At 48.5% G+C, this 20,948-nt stretch overlaps 1 protein-coding gene across 2 annotated transcripts in view; it reads left to right on the top strand.

Annotated features, from left to right (window-relative positions):
* LOC146866579 (tyrosine-protein phosphatase non-receptor type 9-like) overlaps positions 1-20,948 on the top strand; it is a 998,267-nt gene that overhangs the window by 798,341 nt on the left and 178,978 nt on the right. For both annotated transcript variants that reach the window (XR_014971897.1, XM_085636628.1), the window contains exons 10-11: positions 18,656-18,734; positions 18,825-18,975. Coding sequence is in view for 1 of the 2 variants with exons in the window: in XM_085636628.1 (XP_085492754.1) it covers positions 18,656-18,734; positions 18,825-18,975 (230 nt within the window). In the remaining variant the exon portion in view is untranslated. The remainder of the gene's footprint in view (positions 1-18,655; positions 18,735-18,824; positions 18,976-20,948) is intronic.

Raw genomic sequence — 20,948 nt, 5'->3', positions numbered from 1 at the left:
TCTACTACCCACCACACAATTCCATTCTACACCATTCCCCAACTAACTATTCAAATTCAACCTACATGATTCCACTCCAAACCAAAACACATAGGTAAAAGACATAGTCATTTACAATATCTCTAACTTTCACAAGTGCGAGACCTATTGCATTGCAAATGCTTGTTTGTTTTGCTAATAATTTGGCGCTGTTAGAGGAATCTTCATAAAACATTCCCAAAAAGTGCTAATTTTTTGCCAAATTTGTACATGGAAAGTTTCGGGATGATCTGTCAAGCGGGGACCGAGAAAAGGGGGGTAAACGCAAAATCCCCATGCATTTTCCATAGACTTTTTTTTTTATAGCAGTGCTACCAAAAAAACTGTTGTATTGAATTATACCCAATTTGGCAGCAAGCTAGATGTTGGTCCACAAAGTGTCCTTCTTCTGATTTGGTGTAAATCCGTTCAATAGTTTTTGAGAAATTAAGGATCCAACATATTTGTATATCTGCAAGAGTCCCTTGAATCCAGATTAAAAAAATGGAGTGTTTTGATTAGTCTCAGGGGTCTTATTCCCCTTAGTTCAATTCGTTCCCAAGACAGTAATGCTCCTACAAGAAAGAGTGCTCTGATTGGCTGCCTGCAACACAAGGAAAAATGTTGCAGGCAGCCAGTACAGAAGTCGGGGACTTGGTCCCGTATCCAGAGTTAAATTAATAAAAAACATACAAGGGAACAGGGTTGGGATACCCTGACACCACTAGCTTTATAGGGACATCCTAGAGGAAACCCTAGGGCCAATATAATAAATAGAAAAAAGACATGATCCTGCAGAATTGCTACATATTAAAAAATTAAATGGCGGACAGGCCGCTATGAATAACAGAGGGACGGGTGCGCCTGCTCCCCCCCTCCCGAGCTTCATTGGGGCCCCGGGGACCCCATCCCCAGAGTCCAAAATATAGTAGTTAGGAAGGGGGTGCACGGCCCACCTCCCTAGGCCGATTACAGGCCCAGAGACCACATCCTTGAGGGCCCAGCAAAGTATGAAACGGTAAGGGGCACACACTTCCCCTCCTTGAGCCTCATCGGGGTCCCGGGGACCCATCCTCCGGGGCCGATTTTCAAATTAAAGAAAGCAGGTTGCACGGCCCCAATTCCCAGGGGCGAGATACATATATATAGGGGAAAGGATGCAGGCCCACCCCCGAGCTACTAATGGTTCCCGGGGATCTTATCCCCCCAGTGCTGATTTGTAAATACAAAGGAGGGAGCAAGTCTCCCCCCCCCCCCCCCCCCCACCCCTCATGGCCCGCTCAAAGACTGTGTTGCAGGGAGCCCAGCCCTGGGAAACTAGTTTGCCCTCACCTGGCGGGAACTTTAAAAATTCTCCCACCGGGATGGAGCAGACTTTTGTTACCCTGCCCGTGCTTTTGAGAGCAGTGACACTTGTAGTGTTGTTGCCCGGCAACAGCAAGAAAAAACATCTGCTTCTGCCGAGTAGGTGCAAAGCCAGCTCCAACAGCATCCAGGATGGGTGAATGCGGGCAGCGGGCGGCGCCTTGGGAGCTCTGGGGCTCCCACACAGCACCCAGGATAGAGTGGTCCAGATGGGGTCCCCAAGGGCCATAAACGCTCGGGAGGGAGGACCGTATGCCTCCTCCCCATATGGTGGCTCGGGGGGAGGGGGCAGGCAGTGTCCCCCCTCCTTTTCATAGAAAAAGAGAAGAAAGGCCTTGTGGGATGGGATCCCCAGGTCCTGCAAGCATCAAGGACGGCGGCGGTGCACCACCCTCCCCAATGAATTAAAAATATTGCCCCGGGTGGGCACCAGGACACACAAATAAATAATAAATAGCATCCAATTTGCTTGCTTGTAAAATCTTTTTATTATATCTTCTCCCAAACCAACTGTATGTAAAACAATACATAGATCAACCAAACTCCTAGGGTGTTGCAGCATACAGATACACAGGCAACATTAAGTGACAGTGTCCGCCTTAAGGCTAGCTGAAACATTAACCCCTTTGCTGCTAGGCCCCCCCCCCCCCCCCCTACCTGTGCTAAGCCTTTTTTTGGCTATTTGGGGGAGTTCGCGCTTAGGCCCCTGTAACTTTTTGACCACATAAGGTATCCATGCCGAATTTGCGTCCTTTTCTTCCAACATCATGGGGATTCTAAAGGTACCCAGGGTTTGTGGATTCCTCTCGAGGGGACCCAGAAATTAGACAAAATACTACTAAATTTCGTTTTTTTGGGGGAACAATGGGAAGAAACTGCTGCAAATAAAAGTGTCTGGTGTTTTCCCTGCAAATGGTATCAAAAAAGGATTTGTGGGGCTGAAAACACCATTTCCCCAGCTTTTAGGGAATGACAGACTTTTGTCAGACAACCTACATTTTTTACACAGTTTTGGCATTTTTCTGGGACATAGCCTATTTTTGCTATTTTTTGTGCTTTCAACCTCCTTCCAGTTAATGGTAGAAATGAGTATGAAAGCAATAATGGATCCTGGAAAGCTATATATTTTTAAAAAGCAGACAAAATTCTGAATTCAGCAAGGGGGCATTTGTGTAGATCCTTCAAGGTTTCTTTTTTTAGAAACTAACAGTTAAATATAGGAACATTTGAAAATTAGTTGAAAAAAACAACCTTTTGTCAATGTTTTCACCTGTAACTTCTTCTAATTATGACAGCTCTTTGAAAGCAATATACTGTTACATCCGCTGTACCTTACTGGTTGTGGGGATATATAGGGCTTTTAGGTTCACCAAGAACTCGACGAACCCAGAGCCAAAAACTGAGCAGTGACTTGCAATGGTTTTTTATTATGTACCGCGTATGTAGCAATTATTCTGGGAAAATGTATACATGGAAAAATCGGTATGAAAGACACCTATGTATTTCTGAAATGGGAACAAAATATAGAGTTTAGAAACAGTAGATATTTGCACATTTCGGAAATTGGGAATACTCATACTAGCATGAGAATTATCGGTCATTTTTCAAAATGTCTTCTTTTTTACACATCTGCATCGAAAGTCAATAGGTAATAACATTTGCTTTACAAGTCTGAATTACCCTAAGTCTCCCGATAGAAATAGTACGTCACTTGTGTGGATAGGCATAGTGTCCGAGACAGGAAACGGCGCAAAACGCAACGTGGACACCACAATTTCACAGTGAAAAATGACCCGTTTTTGGCAAAGTGCCTAGCTGTAGTTTTTGAACCCTAGCTCTGCCAGCACATAGGAAAACCTAGCAATCCTATACATTTTTGAAAACTAGACCCCCAGGGAAATCCAGGATGGGGTGACTTGACAGCCTTTCACCAGGTTCTGGCACCCAGAATCCCTTGCAAACCTAAATTGTCACACAAAAAAAACATTTTCCTCACATTTCTGTGATGGAAAGTTCTGGAATCTGTGTGGATCCACACAGATCCACCCACTTGCGTTCGCCACAGTCTTCCGAGAAAAACGGTACCTCACTTGTGTGGATTGGCTTAGTGCCCGCGACAGGAAACGGTGCAAAACGCAACGTGGACCCACCACAATTTCACAGTGAAAAATTACCCTTTTTTGGCAAAGTGCCTAGCTGTAGTTTTTGAACCCTAGCACTGCCGGCACCTAGGGAAACCTATCGAACCTATACATTTTTGAAAACTAGACACCCAGGGGAATACAGGGTGGGGTGACTTGACTGCCTCTCACCAGGTTCTGTTACCCAGAATCCCTTGCAAACCTAAACAATTTGCCAAAAAAACAAATTTTACTCACATTTCTGTGGTGAAAAGTTCTGGAATCTGCGTGGATCTACAAATTCCAACCCACCCCGCGTTCCCCAAAGTCTTCCGAGAAAAATTGTGCAGCGTCTTGCAATGGTTTTTTATTATGTACCGGGTATATAGCAATTATTCTGGGAAAATGTATACATGGAAAAATCGGTATGGAAGACACCTATGTATTTCTGAAATGGGAACAAAATATAGAGTTTAGAAACAGTAGATATTTGCACATTTCCGAAATTGGGAGTACCCATACTAGCATGAGAATTATAGGTCATTTTTCAAAATGACTTCTTTTGTACACATTGTCTTTCATTTGGAAGGCAGGAATGCATCGAAAGTCAATAGGTAATAACAGTTGCTCTACAATTCTGTGTTACCCTAAGTCATCCGAGAAAAATGGTACCTCACTTGTGTGGGTAGGCCTAGTGCCCACAACAGGAAACGGTGCAAAACGGACACAAAAGCATTTTCACAGTGAAAAATTACCCTTTTTTTGCAAAGTGGCTAGGTGTAGTTTTTGAACCCTAGCACTGCCGGCACCTATGAAAACCTAGCAAACCTATACATTTTTGAAAACTAGACGCCCAGTGGAATCTAGGTCCCCTGGGCGTCTAGTTTTCATCACTTTTTGCTCAAATTTCTGTGTGGGAAAGGGCTGCAATCTGCGTGGATCCTCACATTTTTTTCCACCCAGCATTCCCCCCAGGTCTCCCGATAAAAATGGTACCTCACTCGCGTGGGTGAGTCAAGGACCCGCGACAGGCAAGGGCCCGAAACCTATTGAGGCAACATCAAAATTACCTATCGCAAACCAACCTGGTATTGCAAGGGGGGTCCCATGAGTTTTTTCCCTGGGACTCGGCGGCCATCTAGGGAAACTTACCAAACCCACACATTTCTGGAAACTAGACACCCAGGGGAGTCCAGCGAGGTATGGCTTGCGTGGGTCCCCTAACATTCTCCCACCCAGAATTCCCTGCAAACCTCAAATTTTGCTGAAAAAATCTCTTTTCTCAAATTTCTGTGTGGGAAAGTTCTGGAATCTGTGTGGATCCACAAATTTCCTCCCGTGCACCGTTCCCTAGATCCCCTGATAAAAATCGTACCTCACTTGTGTGGGTAGGCATAGTGGCTGCAACAGGAAATGGCGCAAATCATACTGTGGGGACTTCAAGATTACCTAGAACAAAACTACCTGGTTTGAGGGGGGGCCCTGGGGTTTTGGCCCTGGACTCGGCGGCCATCCTGGGAAAGTACCAAACCCAAACATTTCTGAAAACTAGGCACCCGGAGGAATCCAATGAGGTATTGCTTGCGTGGATCCCCCAACGTTTTCCCACCCAGAATGCCTTGCAAACCTCAAATTTAGCTGAAAAAAACACATTTTCCACATATTTTTGGGTATAATAATTGTGCCGGTACAAATGTTCTACCCCACGGCGTTCGCCTGAGTCTCCCGAGTAAAATGATACCTCACTTGCGTGAGTGGGGCAAGGGTCTGTGACAGGGAAGAGCCCAAAACATAGGGAATAAGGGTATAGCACCGAGAATTCTAAGCTAAAAAAAAAAAAAACACAAGTGAGGTATCATTTTACTCTGGAAACTCAGGTGAACGCTGTGGGGTAGGACATTTGTGCCGGCACGGTGATTCCCTTGCAAAACCAGATTGGTTTGGGATAGGTAATTTTGATGTCCACCCACACAAGTGAGGTACCATTTCTATTGGGATACTTGGAGAAATGCTTGGGGGAAGGAAATTTGTTGTTTCTTTCTGAAGCGTGAAAATGTTGCCACAATAATGCAAGGAAAATGTGACAGACACAATTTGAGGTTTGCAAGACATTGTGGGTAAGATAACTTGTTGGGATCCACAAGAGAGACATCACCATGTACTCCTCTGGGTGTTTAGTTTACGACAATATCTACAGTTGTTAGGTTTTTCTTAGATAAATGTACACCTTGGCAGAGAGACTAAAATACAAATATTACTGCACAGCCATTTATTCCTCAAGCACACACATACTGGTTGGATTTGGCACGAGGGCGAGTGATGGTTCAGTATATAGAATTTTATTAACAAGAGTTTTCACAAAAATGAAATGCACTGTCAATAATTGAAAGGACAAAAAACTGAACCAGTGACTCGCAGCTTGTGAGCTGTAAAGCCACGTCAAGGCCCCAACCGCTTTACAGGCCATTCACACTCCTTTCATACGTGATACACTCAAGACCATTCACACCACCGGCACAAAACCAACACATTACAACATTCACAAAAAGGGAGTAAGATAGAAAAGACAAATATTTCTGCACAACTACCTATTCCTCAAACACACATACATACCGGTTGGATTTGGCATGAGGGTGAGTGATGGTTCAGTATATACAGTTGTATTAACAAGAGATTTCACAAAAATGAAATGCACTGTCTATAATTGAAAGGACAAGAAACAGAACCATTGACTCACATCTTGTGAGCTGTAAAGCCACGACAAGGCACCAGCCCCTTTACAGGCCATTCATACACCTTTCATACGTGTGATACTTACAAAATCATTCACACCGCCAGCCGCGGGCCCTGCACATTACAACACTCACACCAGCATACAGCGCCATTCAAGGGCCCATCACTTTTACACGCCCACATTTCTCACACAGCAACCACACCAGCTCACGGATTGTGTGGAGTGGTGTTTGGCTAGCAGTGTGTGTAGTGACCAGCAGCAAGTCCCTACTCACACACTGCCAGCCAAGCGCCAGTCCACGCACACCGCCAGCAAAGTGCCAGTCTACGCACACCACCAGCCAAATGCCAGCCTACACACACCGCCATCACATTTAGGATTTTTTTATACAAAAAAGAAAACACAAACAAATTGCAAATAGATACAAATCTACTAACACAAAACCTGAAACTAAATACATTGCACAAATGCCAACCTTGAAACAGAACAAAAATATAAAACTATAGAGACTAGGCAGTTCACTTTACCACTCATGGATGCCCCCAAAAATTATTTTGCGTATGGTAGATTCTAAAACAAGCAGGCATACACAGCCCAGGGTTAGAAGGACACTCGGGGCAGTACATACGAGTCTCCTTCCGCATACCTCATCGCCAACAGACTCCTACTGCGAAAGTCTTTTGAGGGTGTGGGAGGAATGTGATCAGGAAAGTGGTGATCTTTCAATCTAACCACATCCTCCACCACTCTAACTCTAGGAACACTTGCCTGTTCCACTAGAACAAGGCTGCCTATTATAGACTCCTGAAACTTAGCAAAAGTCATCTTTGACTCAGGACAAGAATCCTTGAATACAACAAAAGCATTAAAGTTGCCAAGTGGAAAAGATAGATAGCTAACTTCTTATACCAAATGTAAGCCTCACGAAGAGCAGTGTAAGGTTCCAACATCTGATCTACTCTATCAAGACCACCCATGTGCCTATTATAGTCTAAAATGCACACAGGTTTTGCGCACTTCAGCAACCTGACCCCAAACAGTCACTGGTGAAGTGCTTTCATCATGGATGGTAGTCAGCATGTAGGCATCTCTCCTGTCTGAAAACTTCACAGCTAGAAGTTCCTTGCAATGCACTGCACTGTCCCCGCACAAGCTTTTCACAAAAAAGTTCTTTTGGGAAACCTTTATGGTTAGAGCGGGTTGTGCCACAAGCAAGTGTCCACTTTGGCCAATTCCCTGAACAACCGCACACCAGTGTAGAAGTTATCTATATATAAATGGTGGCCTTTGTTAAAAAAGTCCTCTACCAAGTTCCCACACAATTTTCTCAGTCACTCCAAAAGTGGATGGACAACTAGGGGGGGTTAATCCTGGATTCCTTACCGGTGTACACCCCGAAATTAGAGACATATCCAGTCCTACTCTCTCACAGCATATACAGCTTAATACCAAAGCGTGCCCTCTTACTAGGAATGTATTGCCTAAAAACCAAGCGGCCCTTGAACATCACCAAAGACTCATCCACTGCTATTTCTTTCCCTGGTGCATAAATCTCAGAAAATCGATCTACAAAGTGCTCAATGACGGGCCGAATCTTTAAAAGACAGTCCCACTCAGGGTGATCTTTTGGCAACGGTAAACCTTTATCGACAAAATGCAGCATCCGAAGCAGAAGCAAATACCTATCACGACTCATGACTGCCGGAAATGTAGCCGTTGCCATCAAGGGACTAGTAGACCAATATGAAGACATTGATGGCTTCCTTAGCAAGCCCATCAAAAAAGTTAAACCCAAGAAATTTCTTCATCTCTTCCAGATTTGTGGGAGTCCACCGGGTAGCTCTATAATGGGACCTAAGGCTGGCACTGTTGTCCCTCAAAAGCTGTTCGGCATACAAATTAGTCTGCTCAACAATCTCTGCCAAAAATACATCTTCCATAAACAACTGAAAAAAATGTATTAGCAAAATACTTTCTGTATTCACCCTGGAACACCAGTAAAGTCTGGCAATGCCAGCCTGGGGCAACCCGGAGGTCATCACTTCCAACTGAAAGCCTTGCAGCCCCAGGCTGCAGTCCGGATGCCTCTTGCTGCACTATCGGCACATCAGTGTCCTCCTCTAAAATAGTCACTTCATCCGCACTAAGAGTATCTTCATCCTCACTGAGAGTAGCTTCATCATCCGATGATTCTATGTGTAGAGAAAACTCACTGCCTGAATCTTCCCCTCCCTCCTCTGCCTCAGATGCAGAGTCAGTCTCTGAACCTTGGTCAGAGGAAGACTCAAAAAGCATACCAACAACCTGCTGAGCAGTAATCCTGCGACTAGCCATTATCCTTACTAAGAAAGGAGACTGCACAAACAAGTCAACAACCAACACTGTGCAAAATAAGTAAGTAAAAAAAAATGTGTGCCTTTATCACAAATATCTATATACTCAAAAACTATACGATTCACTTGCAAGAGACAACTACACTCACCAACACCTACTCTGCAGAGACACAGCAAAAACCAACGATATCCCTCTAGAAAGAAAAAACAAAACCAATTACTCACAAGACAACACAATACACATCGAGCACAAATGCAAAAAGATTTTAACAATAAAAAAACAGAAGCCAAACATACTGCTATTATTACACCATTTGCAAAAAACACCTTCATGCAGGGAAATGAAACTCATTTACATTGTACAAAAAAAAAATGTCTCTTACCAAACACATGCAACTACACAAACAGCAGAACCACCAGTAACGAAACCGCAACCTGGAACAGTCTAAAGAGCAAAAGCCTTTAACTAGAACAAAAAGGGAGAAATAAAGCATTACAATTTCAGTTCACAAGAAATAAAACAATTAGAATTAGAACATGTTATGTCACTACCCAAATGGTCAATCTGCCAGATGGGCCTTCAATAGGGCTGAGAAAAATGGGGTGTGAACTTGCCCAAAGGATCGGGTGAGGTTGTCTGCCAGGCCGATTTGTCCCCCAGGTGGGGCAGAAAACGGCAGACAGAAATGTGCCCCCCTTGAAAAGAAATAAATCCCTGGTGCCTAGTAGGGCTTTTTGCCCCCCCTCCCGCCTAGGGCAGAAAGGCCAAAATTAAAGGGGCAGACCCGTCCCCAGGAGGGTAGAAAAAGCATTAACCAAATTTTACCCCCATGGACGCAACCATGTCACTTCCATTACAGACATAACAAAATCCCTGGTGCCTAGTAGGGTTTTCTTTCCACAAACCTACTTGCTCCACCCTTCCAGCTTGCACCACTTATGTCACCCTGTACTTGAGCCACATACATTTCAATCAGGGTTGTTTATCATTTTTAATATTAAAGTCAATGTTCCTTAATAGTTCTAACAAGGAAGGGAATTATTTCAAAGTAAGTATGGAACAAATGATTAGCTTAATGTAACCTAACTTTTGGATAGGAAACATGTGGCATAGGTCCGGACCTTTGCCATGTAATGCTGCCATCTCTTTGTGCCATTTTGCCTGTTTTCATTTCTCACTGATTGTGAGTAGGAGGAAGATGTTTATCTAAAATTCCGCCCTCTTTTAGTAGCCTCCTGCTTGAAGTGTCCCACAAACTGGCCACCTTGTAATACAGACAATCAATCCTGTGCCATTCATCTCAGATCATGGTGCAAGATAATCTTCTAGCGAGAACCAGTGATACAATGCCCCTCGTAGAAAAGTAGCATCTATATCTGTGCAGAAACTCATAATTTTTAGGTTTAAATTTGTTTATTGAAAGAACACCGTCAATGGTATCAGCACTTAGCGCCTACAACCCAGCGGGCCGGTGAATTACTGCTCAGGTATATCAGCAAGGCAAAGCACAGCAGAAGTCAAAGCAGACATTGCAAACTTAAACACAGCATGCCGCCTACAACCCATCCGGGCCGGCCGCGTCTGAAAAGGTGAGGAGAGGGAAAGGAACTGTCCGCTATGGGCTGATGCTAGCGAACATAACACTCGAAATGCAAAAAGTCCCCGTCCCTTAGAAGCGGGCCCGCTAAGGCCTATGGCCTCTTGAAAGTGCTCCATGAATTGGTGACAGACTTTGAGTTTTTAAAGGGGACTAAACACTCAAAACAATTTGTTCCGGTAGATTGATCCCAACCAGCCACCCCCCCCCCCACCCATCCCAAAAAAACCATCCTCCCCCACCTGTTCCATGTCCACCTTGCAATACCTTGGACCCCCCCCCATGACTCCCTCAATCATCTGTCCCTGGTGTATCTGCGAGGCGCAATAAGCGTAGATAACGTGGGCAGGTGACCTCATGAAATTCTGTAGCTAAAAGTGCCAAAAAAGGCTGCCACAACTCTCTGTACTTGGGGCCCTCACCCGCCATGGTCAGCATGAGCTTTTCCATTCCTAGGACGTACCACAAATGATACAGCCAACCCGTGAAGGTCGGGACCGTAGAGGTACGCCAATGCAAAGCGGGTAAGTCAGGGGTTTGGGAAGACCAAGTAAAATATACGCTGGGAATCTAGGTAGCACTGTGTTAAAGTGTTTATCAACCTCACCAATCACCTGTGTCCAATAGACCTGAATGTGTTCACACTCCCACAGTAAGTGCACCAGTGTATCAATATGGTCACACCCCCTCCAGCATCACGCCTCCCTCATGTGGTCCATTGAATGTTGACGTTCTGGAGTGTAGTACCAATAAGTTACCACCTTCGTGAGGGTCTCTGTGAGCCCCATATGGTAAGCGGAATGCTGGGCCCTATCATAAATACCCTCCCACTCCTTGTGGCTAAGTGACCGTCCTAGCTCCCTCTCCCAACGAGCCCTGCCCGGATTGTGAATGTATGCAAGTCTAACCTGGAGCATCTTGTACAAGTCTGAAATTAGTTGTTTATCTGAGGTGCGGGTAATGAGCCATTGTTCATATGTGGAGATGCGTCGATCTGCCTCCGAACGAACCCGTGCATTCAGCGCCCAATGACGGACTTGCAAATACCTGAGCCTTTCCGCTTCCGGCAGCGCGTAGTCCTGTTTAAGTTGCTGAAAGGAGATAACTCCGTCTGCCCCATATAAATGGTACAGGAAGCGACAACCGGCCGGTTTCCATGCCGCAAAAGCCACCTGGTCCATTCCCGGAGTGAAATCCGGATTGTCCAGCAGGGGAGTCAGTTGGGAGGGAAAGGTGGTAAGGGCGTGCTTAATATTAGTGCGGTCCCACACTTCAAGAGGGACACGAGTTATATATGAAGCGTACAAGTTAGGGGGTCTATGTTGCCTACGGAGGAAGGGGATCTCCTGCAGTAGCCGCGCTGCCACCGCTTGGTCCTGAAATAACCAATGTTTCTCCGATTCCCAATGGCTCCATTCAACCAAGTGTCGTAGTTGGGTTGCTTGATAATAAAGCTGTAGATCAGGAATGCCCAGACCACCTCCCTCCAGGGGCACAGTCGACAGTGACCGCTTCATACGTGGCTTCCGACCGTGCCATATGAACTGGGCGAGGTCAGCCTGGGTCTGCTGCAGCCAGCCAGCCGGCGGGTGTAGAGGAATGGTGAGAAAGAGGTAAAGAATTTGAGGTAGAATGGTCATCTTGACCGCCGCAATTTTCCCCAGCCACGAGAGAGGGCTATACTTCCATTGGCCAAGCTCCCGATGGATCTTCCGCCGCAGGGAAGCATAGTTAATAGCAACCACCTGCGGGAGAGTGGGCGCCAATTGAATCCACAGATATGGAATTCTGTCTTGGGCCCATTGGAAGGTAAGCAAACTCTGAAGATATTCCCGGGTGGAACGCGACAGGGAGAGATCAAGGGCCAGCGATTTGTCGACATTGACCCTGAACCCCGCAACCTGTGCAAAAGCCTCCAACGCCACCAGACTGGCGGCAACGCCGTGCGTGGGCTCGATAATGAAAGCAGCACATCTGCGTACAGGCTGATGGTGTGGACATAGCCCCCGAACCAGATGCCAGAGATTGCTGGGTTTTGCCTAATCCGCTGGGCCAACGGCTCCATAAAGGCGGCAAAAAGGAGGGGTGACAGAGGACACCCCTGTCTGGTGCCTCTCACTATCGGAAATCTGGTGGACGTGTAGCCGTTCACCCGGACCGAGGCAGACGGGTACTTATAACAATTAAATATATGTGTGCGAAATTTCTCCCCCAAGCCCATCCGGTGCAATACAAGTACGGCCAATGCACTCGGTCGAAGGCCTTGTCCGCATCGATTGTGAGGAGCATGTACTCTCCCTCCGTGCGCGAGGCCTTCTCAATCAGATGAAGAGCGCGTTTCGTATTGTCCGGCATTTGGCGTTACGGAATAAAACCCGCTTGAGTCCGGGCATGTGGGGTGCGAGATGATTGGCCCGTGTACAGTTTAAGGTCTATGTTTAAAAGGGAAATAGGGTGGTATGCACCACACTGAGTCCCATCTTTCCCTGGCTTAGGGATTACCGCTATGGAGGCCTCCAACAGATCTGGAGGAATTGCCCCAGGTTCGGAAAAGGAGTTAAAGAGCTGGGTGAGGAGCGGAGCGAGCCCGGCACAATTCTTTTTATAGAAGATGGCTGGGAAGCCATCGGGCCCGGGGCCTTTGCAAGCTTCAGCCGGGATATGGCCGCAATGACCTCCTCGACTCATATATCCTGGTCTAACAGATCGGCCTGAGTCTGAGTCAGGGCTGGAAGAGTGACCGAGTCCAGAAAATCGGTCCCCTCCACCTCATCCAGCGGTGAGGCTGTGTATAACGTGGCGTACAAATCACGGAACGTCTCGGCAATGGCACCGCCTCCGAAACTCGCGTGCCATCTCCTCTGCAGATTTCGCGAACCCCCTGCTTTTGGCGGACTTCACGTAACTTATGGGCAAGAAGGAGCCCGCACCTATTCCCCCCGTGTAGTAGGCATGTTTCAACCTCAGGGCAGCAAACTGCCCTATCCCGATCTAGGGCTGCGAGTTGTTGGCGTGTCGCTTTAAGCTGACGCCACACCCGGGTAGCTCCCGTTCTCTGGTGCATCTGCTCCAATTCTCTAGTCCGCCGGGTGAGGTCGTCCCGTTTACGCTCTCGCTCTACAGTATCAGCTGCCGATATGGCAATGAATTCCCCCCTGAGAACTGCCTTCAGCGCCGCCCACTGTGTAGCCAGAGTCGTGTCAGTGTTAGCATTATGTGCTAGAAAATCAGTAATAGAGCCCTGTATGTGTGTGACCACATCTGTGCGGTGTAGAAGGGTGTCTCGCAGGCGCCATATCCTAGCAGGCTGTGACTGGGGCGGAAGGACGAAGGTGGCAAGCACTGGTGCGTGGTCGGAGAGTGAGGCAACCCCTATCTCCACCCCTGTTGCTATCGCCCGGGCCGAGGTAGATGCCAGTAGATAATCCAGTCTGGCATAAGTCTTGTGGGCGTGAGAGTAATAGGAATATTCCCTGCTCTGTGGATGGAAACTACGCCACAAGTCGCAAAGTCCTAGGTCCAGCAACCATTCCCTCCCCAGGGCCGAGAGCGCACCGGCTTGGTGTGTCCGGTGGCAGGATCTATCCAGTGTGTTGTCGAAAACTAGGTTCAGATTCCCCCCCAATAAGGATGAAGCGGTCTGCCGCAGTTGTGGGATCCGTAAGGGCGGATTAGAGAAATTGTTCCTGACCCTCGTTCGGGGCATAAAGGGAACCCACAGTAAAACTCATGGTACCCAGGGCGAATCTATAGGCCAGCAGCCGACCCCTTATTTCTGCCTCTTTCCGGAGGACCTCCCCTTTGAACCACTGCGCCACCAATATCGCCACCCCCGCTGACTTGGCAGAGCCGGAGGAAAAGAATTGTGTCTGGAATTTCCGTGAGCGGAGGCGGTGGCAGTCCCTAGCTAATAGGTGCGTTTCCTGTAAAAGGCATAAGTCGGCCTGTGAGTTTTCAAGACATGATAAGACCGTCCTACGCTTTTCAGGGTTGTTGAGACCCCGTACATTGGGAGTTAGTATTGTAAGTGTGGAAGCTGGCATCTACAACTTCTCAAGGAGCCAGATTGTGTCGTCAAAATCTGCAAAAATGCCTGGCGGAAGTGCAGAGTGAGGGATCTGCTTGTGTAGGGGCATCGGACGCAAACTCTGGAGGCCCCCCCCCCCACCGGTGGACATGGAACCCCAATTCCCCCCCCCAACAAAGTCCCAAATACTATAAACAGAAAGGTCCCCCAAAACAAAACATGAATCGTAACTCATTGTCCTTCACCCCCGGGTGAATGGAAGGATGTCGTTGTGGAGTAAGCAGCCTGCGGTGGGAAACCCCACTCCCGCCAACGGCACGTATCGAGAACATTGAACCAGCTCGACCCTCGCTGCTGCCTGAATCAGCCTGACTGGGAGCCGGTCAGTTCCGTGGATACAGACTCCAGCGCGGCCCGCTGGCCTTCGAGAATTTCTGCTATTGGGGGTTTCTCGGGGTGCCGTCGGCGTCCCTGCCGGTGCCATCGAGGCCGCGTGTCGTTGCCCTCCTTCGGGGAAGCCTCATCATTGCTGTCCCCCGCCGGTAGCTCCACACCCAGCAATCTACCCGCCTCAGACAAGGAGCGCAGTTGATAGATTGTGTTGTGAATCCGGAACACCAATCGGAAAGGGTGACCCCAACTGTAAGGAATCTTGCTTTCCTGGAGATGTGCCGTTAATTGGCTTAAAGGTCCTACGCTTGTGCAGAGTAAGGTACGAAAGGTCCTGGAACAGAACCGGCTGTTGATCGCGAAAGGACACCGGGTGCATCTGGCGGGCCTTTGTCATTATGTCCTCTTTGGTGCGGTAGTCTTGAACGCACATTAAGATGTCCGGGGGTGGGGCCGCCGATGCCCGCGGGGGCCCCACCCTGTGGGCCCGATCAATCCGTAACTCCGTCTTAAGCAGCCGGCCCAGAATGTGATTAAAGAGCTCTCGTGCGTACTTAAAGACGTCCTACGAAGCATCGTCCACCCTCACTCCGCGGATCCGGATATTGTGGCGCCGGGACCTGTTCTCCAGATCTTCCACGTGTGTTTGAAGGTCGACCTGCTGGTCGTGAATCCTGAGGATTTCCTGCTGCAGCGCCGACCGCTCCGTGTCCCATCCGTCGCTTTTGCCCTCGAGCTCAGCCACTCTCTCCCCTATGCCGTCCACATCTCTACGGACCTCTCTGAGCTCTGCCGTGAACTCCCGCTTGAGGGTGTGAATATCATCCCGAAGGCCTGCAAACATGGACTCCAGGAAGGCCTTAGTAATCGGTTCTGCTCCATCCCCCCGTGTGGTTGCCGAGCGTGCATCACCCGTCGCCATGTCGTCTGAGTGGTGGGCCGCCTGCGCCTTCGCGAACAGGTCCTTCAGGGTTTTTTATTTGCGCCCTTTCGGGGGGACCATGCCGTGTTGCACCCTAAGCCAAGAGGGCTCCCGGCGTCAATATCTCCCTCCTCCCTGCTCACCTCGCTGGCTCAGAAGGTCAAGTTTGCGGCGTCCAGCCTCGGCCACGCACTCATCCGCTGCAAGAGCGCCCACTGCGCCACATCCGTTTCAGGCCCGTCAGCCCGTCTGAGCCCTCTGCCCCCCCCTAAATACCACCGCTGTGTTGCCTGGTCCCCCCGGACCCTCAGTCGCTGCAATAGAGCCGCTCCCGTTCTCCGTCCTTCGCTCATGCGGTGCCCTGCTCCGGTGCTCCACAACCTCCCGGCTACACCGTGCCATAAGCAGTTGGCGGATGAGCAGAAACCCGACCGCCCCCGGCCCAAACCCGCAACGCGCAGGCGCCCTCCCAGCACCCGCGTGGCCCAATCCCCGGTGGGGCACAGCAGTTCAAATGCGAGCCCCACCCCCCCCCCCCCCCCACCCCCAGCAGGCAGTCTCTCCACAGTGTCCAGCCAGAGACCTCAGTCCCACAGGCGCTCACACCCCCAGCTCCAATGCCCTCCTCTGCGCTAAGCCCCCGTCCTGCGGTAGGGGCAGCACGCGGCAAGTCACCTCCACAGCCAGGCGCAGAGCAATGTCACACAGATGAGGCAAGCCGACACTCGCCAGAAGCGCCTAAACCGGTTACTGTCCCATGGGAGGCCACCGGACACACAAGGCCAAGAACACCAGGGCCCGTCCCCTCCGCTGCCCACTCCAGGAGAGGGACCCCTCTGACAATGGCCCAGACACCTCACCGCCTATTCCTGTGCAGCTTCAGTGGGAATCGTCGCCTCCAGACGCCGTAATCAAGCCGCCGATGATCATCAGGCCGCCATTTCCCTCCGTCCCATCAAGATGGCGGACATCGCCCTCCAGCACTTCTTCGGCGGCACCGCCCTCCTGCTCCCAGAAGGATGTCTGCTCTGTTCTGGACACCACCGGCTCCACACTGACCACCTCTGCTCGTGGCCCGCCGCTCACCAGGATCCAACGGTGGGACTCGCCCGCGCCGACTGCTGATCGCTGCCTGCGGCCTCTCCTAAAGCGGGGGCCCGGACGCTGATCACACCTCCTACCGTGCCCCCCCGGCTCGCCCAGCAGCTTCTCACTTCAGGCAGCGCTCGCGGCAGGGGCCGCGACCCCCGGGCGCCGTCTGAATGTAGATCTCCGCTGTGCCCACCAGGTCCCCGTGCAGGCACACTCCCGCCATGGTCCGCTCCGTTGACCGCCGTCTGAGGTCGGGCTCCCCGCCTTCTCACCCGTCTCTCCGCACCAGCGCTGCAATCCCGCACCTCGGATGCAGCTCTCACCGGGCCCGTGGCGCGGTTGCCGGCCGCCGTCCTCCGCACACGGGCAGACGCTCAAACCGCCACCTGGGCCTCTCCGTGGATACGGCGTCCCCGGCGGGCCTCTCCGCGTCCCGCCACTGATGCGGTGTTAGTCCTCCGTCCGCGGGCGTCCTCGCTCACCACTGGCGCCCAGGACCAACTGCACCACAACGCCGGGGCACAACCGCCCCCGTTGCGAGGGTCAGCAAGTGCATTAACGACCCGAAGGCCGGTGCTTCCATAGGTCGGCGGCGGGAGCCCAGACACTACACGTCTGCTCGAACCGCCATCTTGGCCACGCCCCCAACTCATCCTTTTTAGAGTGAAAATTGGCCTCATTGCTCCTTTTCAGTGAAGTTCCAATGGTCCTCATTTTTAATTTGCCAAATATAGGCTCCTGGCCGCACGCTTGCGGTGTTATGAGACCTTTAGTTATCAAAGGAATACACTGTCCTTCCATCATACATAGTATTGTTGTTGTTGGCTGCTCATTTTGTTAGCTCACATATGAGTCTATTCAGAGGGAGTGGAGATGGAGATCAAGAAAATGCCAAAAGATTGGCATTCTTGAAATACTGCGTTTCAAGTACAAGAGGCAACGAATGTGGTGGAGAGCTCCTTCTTAATCTCCTACAGAGCCTGAACACTACAGCATATTTGCCTGTGCAGTTTTTCTGAGACGGTGGTGTCTCAGTGGTCCCTACTATAAGAAGCCTGGCCAACACCCTTCAAAACAACTTAAAAAGAAGGAAATGCGCTTGAAACAAACTTCAACGTCTATGGAATTAAAAATTTCACTTCAATAAGCAAACATTTATTTGTTTTCCCTTTTTGCTTATTAAACATCAAGTTTTTACATTCCTCCCTTTACGATAATTGGTAATTCCCTAAGGCTGACACTCCGTTGCATCTCTCATTCCTGACTAGGTTTGTTACTTACACACTTTCTTAACAAAGCGGCTAAGGTGATCCAAGTTTTTTGTGCATTTTTTATTGTTTTACTGGTTATTCATCGTCTTGAGCTTTCATACGACACAGCTAAAGAGACGTAGATGTTTTGAAATATGCTTTAATACATACTGTTGAACCTTGCTGTGCCCTGGGATTTGGTTTGCTTCTGGACGGAAGTCAATATTGTCCAAATCTGAATTATCCCCTTACCACAGTTACTAAATACCCACAATAGAGCTTGCTCAGATCATGTTGATAAGAATATGACTAGGAGAAATTTTAATGGGAAGCTTCTCACTCAGCAAATGATGTGTGAAGGCTCCACAGTACCCCTTATTTTGTGTGGTCTGACACCTTTTCCCTCTTCTTATAAGGCTTCTCCTAGCACATCAAATTCAAGGGTTCTTGTTCATGCTTCAGGCAGTCATGGTTTATTCATCTGGCGGTGAGCCATTTTACTGTCCATGGACCCAGAAAGGCACTGCACGGTCAGTTTCGGAGCTTGCTTTTCCGCCAACCCTTGTATATAATGGAAAATCATACTTGTCTTTGCATAAATGTCATAATTTCCGTCTACTACCTGTTCATTACGCACAGCTTTCTACTCCGCATTATTGAGTACTAGGACAGTTGTTCATCTTTTTTGCTTTTGGGTCCAAGACATAAGATAGGAAATGTTTCCATTGTTGTGCATGAGTTGAATGACACCTCAAGTGCTATAGGAAGCACACAATGGTGACTGTTAACTAATATATTTTCTCCAGGTCCCTTACCAAAGACGTTTGATGATTACTGGCGAATGGTGTGGGAACAAAACACTCTAGTTATTGTAATGACAACAAGGTAAGCATATTAGTATTTGCTGTTAACAATAATTAAATAACTTGCTGGTGACTTTAACAAACACGTTGATTTTTTTTTTCTTTACTTCAGAGTTGTAGAAAGGGGTAGGATAAAGTGTGGGCAGTACTGGCCACTTGACTCTGGAAAAAGTGAAGATTTTGGGCACTTTATTGTTAAAAGCATTCATACAGAACTTTTTCATGATTTCAAACTTACTCAATTAGACGTGTACAATAAACAGGTAAGAAATATTTGTTAATGTGCTTTGTTCTTATTTGTCAACTGCTGTTTTATTATACGCCCTTCTGTGGTCCCGTATGGGAAAATGTACTGGCAGTGTTTGTTCCCCTATTTCAATTCCTATATCCCACATCACTGCTCGCCATAACAGAGATTAAGACAATGGAAAGCTGTAAGAAAAGACGAGCCATTAAATTCTTGCATGCTCTAACTGTTGTTCCTTGTAATGTTTTCCTTGAATATTGTAGTACATTTATGCATACTTAAGAATGCTACCTTCTGTAATCTTGAATCTGAAAGACACTGTTAGTTTTGGATTCCTTACCTTAGAATTCCCCCCAGGCGTCAGACTGGATCTGGAGACTTTTTTCTCAGCAGTACCCCTGTGCGTCGGTAGGTGGCGTTGGACGACTCTGCATCCGTCTTTGGCATCGTGAACGAATTGAATGACGCCATGGTGTCTACTTAGACGCCGCCCCTGCGCGCAGACATCAGTTCTTTCTTTTTCTGCGCCAGCCTTGTGCAGATCCGGAGAGAGCTGCCCCTTTAGTCAGTTTTTTCTCGGCTTTTGTCAAATTCTTTTTTTGAGTCTTCTGACTCCTGGTGTATGAGGGATGTCCCATCGACTGACCGGGTTTAAGCCATGCGCGGCCTGTAACCGCCTAATGCTGGTTACGGACCCCCACCTCATTTGCCTTTGGTGGTTGGCGCGCGATCACGACCCAAAGTCGTGCTCTAACAACCGGGCCATGAATCTGAAATCTTTGCGAAAGTTGTTGGAGGCCCGGCAGTCGGCTCCACGTCGCTTGAGGTCCTGGTCGAGAAGGTGGTCTCGGAGCCACCACCATCATTCATCATTCATGGATGTACCGTATCAACCTTTCGGTAGATCATTCCTCTATTCCTTCATATGTGCAAGCAACTATAGTCAAATATGCTGGACTGGGGCAGTGATCTTGGTGGCATGACGGCATAGGGCCTCTGGTCAACATTAGAACTGCACCTAATCGTAAACATGTTGGAGCTGTGGGCAGTCCGTCTAGTCATGAAGGCCTCCTCCCTTCTGTCTCTGTGAGTAGAATTCTCTATGTTGATCTCTTCATCACGGCCTCAGGGAAAAAGTGTCCTTGGCTGATTCTGTTTACCCCAGACTCTGTGAGGAGGACCTGGGACAAAGTTCGGTTGACACTCTAAGCCCAGCCTCCATCCCAATCCTCAGAAGCTGCACGAATACTGATTGAGCTATACCAATTAGAGTCTTTTGTCTGCCATCTGAAGTAGCAGATTCCTTGGCTACCAGGAAACCTGTCACAAAATCAATTTGCATGGGTTGCTGGAACAAGTTTGGTCTATTGAAGACTTGAGTCCATTTCAGTGGTGCCACAATTCTTCACTTAGCATTGTCACTTGCCCATAAGACTTTGTCTGTGGCTACTTTTAAAGATATTTTGCTGCCCTATCCACCTTTCTATGACAATGCAAGTTACCTTCTGTGTTTAGGTCTGCTCAAGTGGCATGCATGCTACTTTTGCATGTGTTTCCTCTTTGTTTTTAGGTCTCGCCTGACCCAGCGCATGCGCTGGTGTGGCGAGACTTATTGAGAGGGCTCCAAAAAGTGCTACCAGGCCAGCCTGGAGCTACAGTGCATGTGAGCGGGCGCGCGCGCCGCGCTTTACTGCGATTACTTTCACTTTAGCGGCCGCTTTGATGTTTGATCGTGATCGCTATCACTTTTACTTTCGCGGCCGCACGGCCGCTTTGCATAGCCAATAGGTCTCGCTTTTGGGACCTTATAAGTATTTAGTTATGCAACTGTTGCATGGCTAAACACTTATAAGGTCCCAAAGGCGAGACCTATTGGCTATGCCAATGCTTGTTTTGATTCTCAGTATGATCTGAATCTTGTGTTGACTATTCAAACGACACTCCCATTTAAGCCAATGCACATTTGCCCAGTTCGACTGGTCACTTTGA

The sequence above is a fragment of the Triturus cristatus genome, chromosome 2_1 (genome assembly GCF_964204655.1).
Source record: "Triturus cristatus chromosome 2_1, aTriCri1.1, whole genome shotgun sequence".
NCBI classification, from domain to species: Eukaryota; Metazoa; Chordata; class Amphibia; order Caudata; family Salamandridae; genus Triturus; species Triturus cristatus.
This window is presented reverse-complemented; position numbering and strand designations above follow the sequence as displayed.